The 4492-nt window shown below is 55.6% G+C and overlaps 2 protein-coding genes across 2 annotated transcripts in view; one reads left to right on the forward strand and one right to left on the reverse strand.

The window, feature by feature from the left end:
• Window positions 1-3995, reverse strand: part of Gabrd (gamma-aminobutyric acid type A receptor subunit delta) — a 24307-nt gene extending 20312 nt beyond the window's left edge. Inside the window, exons 1-2 of the mRNA XM_048783570.1 lie at window positions 3911-3995; window positions 2906-3111 (exon numbers count right to left, since the gene is read on the reverse strand). Of these exons, the coding sequence (XP_048639527.1) occupies window positions 2906-3111; window positions 3911-3995 (291 nt within the window). The remainder of the gene's footprint in view (window positions 1-2905; window positions 3112-3910) is intronic.
• Window positions 2488-4492, forward strand: part of Cfap74 (cilia and flagella associated protein 74) — a 42718-nt gene continuing 40713 nt past the window's right edge. The window contains exon 1 of the mRNA XM_048783571.1: window positions 2488-3222. The gene's annotated coding sequence lies outside the window, so the exon portion shown is untranslated. The remainder of the gene's footprint in view (window positions 3223-4492) is intronic.

Genomic DNA, 4492 nt, shown 5'->3' on the forward strand with positions numbered 1-4492 from the left:
CGCGTTCCCATGGAGCCGCAAGCGTCGCAGCCGAGGGCCACCGAGAGGGCCAGCGGGCCACCGCGGGGCTGGCGTCTGTATCTCCCAAACCCTCGGGGCCGCGGACTCTCAGACGCCTTCTTTGGAAGGGCCGTCGGTCGTTAGTAGTTGAGGTGAGGCATCTTGGAGCAGGGCCCCTGCTGGGCACCGCTGGGTCCTTGTAAGAGAGAGATCTGGACACAGCCCTGAAGGCCCTTAGCACCAGGGGCTGGAGGAGCCCCCGGCCAGGAGAGGGGCCTGCAGCAGGCCCACCCGGGTAGTGCCCTGAAGAGCATCAGAGTCCGTAGGTGCACTCCCAGGACAGCCCCCTAGCCAAAGGGCCTAGCAGGCTGGACCGTGACTTTGTGCCCTGTCCTCTGAACCTGAGAGTCCAGGCCAGGGCAGTGAGGTTGCTGACCCAAGTGGGTGGTGTCCCCAGGTCATCAGGGCGGGCCCAGGGTACTCACAGAGTCCTTTAAGGCAGAAGAGAACCAGAATCCCCGCAGCCGGCCACTCGGGCTCTGACCATGACAGGATGGGGCCTGGGGCGCGGGAGTGAGGGCGCTGTAGAAGGTGGGAGAGGGAGCAGGGGGCTCTGTGCAGGGTCTCCAGAAGAAATGCGGCTCACTGCCCCAGAGCAGCCCAGCGTGGGAGGACCACCCTCCGCCCTGAGGCTGAAGAGTGCAGGTCCAGGATTCTCAGCCTGCAGTGTCCTGGGGACTGGAGGACAGAAGCGTGGTCCTGGGCGGCAGCCACACCAGGTCAGGAGAAGAGTGAGGACCCATCCTGTCTGAACGTACCTGGTTTGCCTTCAGACACCATGGAAGAGCCAGGTGCACAGGGAGCCAGGGCCCAGGGGCTGGGCTCCAAATATGGGGTTTGTGGGGAGAACGTGCAGGAAAGACCAGCTAGGGTGGTCAGGGGCAGCCACGCTTACGCACATCTTGGCAGTGGTAACCAACAGGGCTGAATCCCCACACGGGACCTCAGGGAGCCCAGTGAGGTCATCTCAGATGTCTGGCCTCCAGAACTGGGGTCACCCCAGAGTGGGGTCACTTGTTGTGGAAGCAGAGCACCCAAGCCCTCCAATCTCGTCACAGGCGCCGGTTGCCTCTCAGACCCCCATAGCATGACCCCCCCCCCACAGCTCTGTGTCCGGGCCAGCACCAGAGAGTGTCAGGCTTACGCTCCCCCGGCTCCCCCCGTGCGTCTGTCTCTGCGAACACCACCCATCCATGTCCTGCTTGAGAGTCCGTCTTGGTGCTACAGGGTGCCCGCCCCCTGCTCCTCATCAACACTGTCCTTGTCCTGTCTCCAGTAGGTGCTAAGTCAGGGACAGGTCCCTCACTGTCCTCCTGCGTGTGCTCTCCCTCCCTCTCTCCTGGTGGGACTTTGGAGGGGTTAGGGAAGATGGAGCAAATTGGGAAAGAATTGGTACCTTGGAAACATGAGTCTCCTGAACCTGCATTTACCATTTAGACTTTCTTCTGTTTTCATGTTTTCTTTATGGGAAATTTCAGAGTCAAGAGAACAGGAAGAGAGGCTGGGGCTGTGGTTCAGAGGTAGCGTGCTCACCTAGCATGCGTGGGGCCCTGGGTTCGATCCTCAGCACCACATAAATATAAAAAGATATTATGTGCCGCAGTCTGGCTCGGCACAAAATCACGAGCCACCACACAGCTTGTAGATTCAAACAGCAACTCTTTATTCCCGAACTCACACCAGCCGTCTACAATCACATTCTGGGGAAATCCACGTTCTCTGCCCAAATCCACATCCACTGGGCTTCTGTCTCCCAAAAAATACTGTCTGAATCCCGTGAGAACTCAAGGGGAACTCAGGCAGCAGGATACGCCCTATTCCCAGCAGGAATAATCTTAAACCTGGAAAGCCCTAAACCGGAACGCCCTAAACCCGATTATCCTAAACCGGGAACACCCTAAACTTGGATCCGCCCTGGTCCTTGAGCAAGGTCACCTATATGCAATGTCACTGCAAAATGTCCTATTTCCACGAGTCCTTCCACTAAGCAACATGGGGTACGCTGGCAAGGAAATTGTCATACCTACTTGGCTAATGGCTCCCAGCAATTATGTCCACCTATAACTAAAGAGAGAGAGAGAGAGCGAGAGAGAGAGAACAGGAAGAAAGCTAATGAGCCACAGGCCCGCAGCCACCCTGCACCAGCAGCTACCCAGCCTGGGCCCCTGCTGGTCCAGAACGGGACTGCGGAGGTGTCCCGGCTCGCTGCGAGCTTTGGTGTGCACCCCCAGGTAGATGAAGGTGGCCTTTACCAATAACCATAAAATCATCGTCAATTCCCACAGTCCTTTCTTTTTCTCCTCCTCCTCCTCCTCCTTCTCCTCCTCCTCCTTCTTTACCCAGGGGTGCTTTACCACTGAGCTACATCCCTTAAGCCACCAGAGTGGGGTCACTTTGAGACAGGGTCTGGCCTTGAACTTGCAGTCCTCCTGCCTCAGCCTCCCAGGTGGCTGGCATCACAAGTGTGCTCCTCGCCCGGCTTCAGCGGTGGTTTCTTAATGAAATCCAACTTGTGCTGTTTTCAGGGATGGTCACAGGGCATGCCACTCTGTTGGCTTGAGCTGGCAGGGTCCCCACAGTGGGGAGGCCCACTGATCTGCAGTGGCCCCTCCCCTCTCCCCCTGAGACCTTTGTTTGTTGAAGGAACTGGGCCATTGGCCCCACTGACTTTTAGGGGTCGGCTTCATGTCCCCGCGGGGTTCTGCCGTTTGTCTCAGCAGTCCCACGCGTCTGCTGTTGTGTTTATTCTTAAGGGCTTCATTCTTTCCGCTGTGGTTGTAAATGGAAAGACGCTCGGTTCTCGTCACGGAGGCGTCTCCGCAACGTGAGCGAGCTCCCGCATTACCTTGCGTTCCAGATGCTTCTCCTCCTGCGCCCTTGGACCTTCTCGTTGGGGACCCAGCGCCTCCTTGTTGGGTTCTTGGTCTTCCTCCTCTCTTCCTCCCTGGCCCTGGGTGCACTGGGCAGGTGCACTGAGCAGCGCCTGGCCCCCGGTTCCCAGTCCTGAAGCTTCAGTGTCTGTGGCTGGGCCTGCGGCTTGTGGAGGGCTCCCTGAACGGGCAGGCTGACAGTTGGTGAGTCAAGGAGCACGAGGTGGTGTCCTCGATGAACAATTAAACCGAGCCGGTCAACCTGTCACAGAAACACGCAACACTTTTTGTGGTGAGAACATTTGAAATTTACTCTCTCGGCAATTTTTAAATGTACAAATATTGATTGTTTTCACCACAATGGAACTAAAAATACGTGTCTCCTGTCTCACTCCCTTTGTCTGATCTACGGAACTTTTATTCTTCCCCTCTCCTTAGTGTGGTTAGCTTCCATATATCAGCAAGAACATTCCACCTTTGGTTTCTTGGGACTGGCTTATTTCACTTAGCACGATGTTCTCCATTTCCAGCCATTTACCAGCGAATGCCATAATTCCATTTTTCATCATGGCTGAGTAATATTCCACTGTGTGTATTCACCCCATTTGCTTTATCCACCCACCTGTTGAAGGGTGCCTAGGTTGGTTCCAGAGCTTTGCGATTATGAATTGAGCTGCTGTAAACCTGATGTGGCTGTGTTACTGTAGTTTGCTGATTTTAAGTCCTTTGGGTATAAGCTGAGGAGTGTGATACCTGGGTCAAATGGTGGTTCCATTCCCAGTTTTCTGAGGAATCTCCATACTGCTCTCCGGAGTGGTTGCACCAGTTTGCAGCCCAAGCACCCTCACCAGCACCTTCACCAGCACCCTCACCAATACCCTCACTAGCACCCTTACCAGAACACTCACCAGTATCCTCACCAGAACCTTCACCAGCACCCTCACCAATACCCTCACTAGCACCCTTACCAGAACACTCACCAGCACCCTCATTAACAACCTCACCCGCACCCTCACCAGCAGCTTCACCAGCACTTTGGTCACCTGTGTTCTTGATGACCTCCATTCTGCTGGAGTGTGATGGCACCTTGGGGTGGTTTTAATGTGCATCTCTAGTGGCCATGATGGTGAGCATCTTTTCTTGTTGGTTGACGTTCGTATTGTGAGGTTCATTTCTAACACAAGTTCACGACTTTTTTAAGTATGAAAGGGATGTTGGATTTTATGGATCCTTCTTTCTTGCTTACTGGGTGGATGGTGTGACCCCCTGGGGTCTGCTGGTTGGTGCCCGTGTGCTCAGGGGCCCCTCGTGGCCATGCCTGCTGTCCTGCCGGGATCTGCTGGGCATCTGCTGGGCACGTGGCCCTGTCACTGAGCAGCGGGGGATGGGGGCGGCTGGCTGCTTACTGCCGCCGCGGCTTGTGCCCAGAGTGTTGTGTGCTGGGTGCCTCTGTCCGCTCCCTGCTCATGGCCACCGCGGTGTGCCTCTTTCTGAGCTTTAAAGCGCAGGCAGTGCCTCTGGAGAGCAGGGAATTAGACTTTTGAGATTTTTTTTTTTTTTTT

This window comes from Marmota marmota, unplaced genomic scaffold, assembly GCF_001458135.2.
Source record: "Marmota marmota marmota unplaced genomic scaffold, marMar, whole genome shotgun sequence".
NCBI classification, from domain to species: domain Eukaryota; kingdom Metazoa; phylum Chordata; class Mammalia; order Rodentia; family Sciuridae; genus Marmota; species Marmota marmota.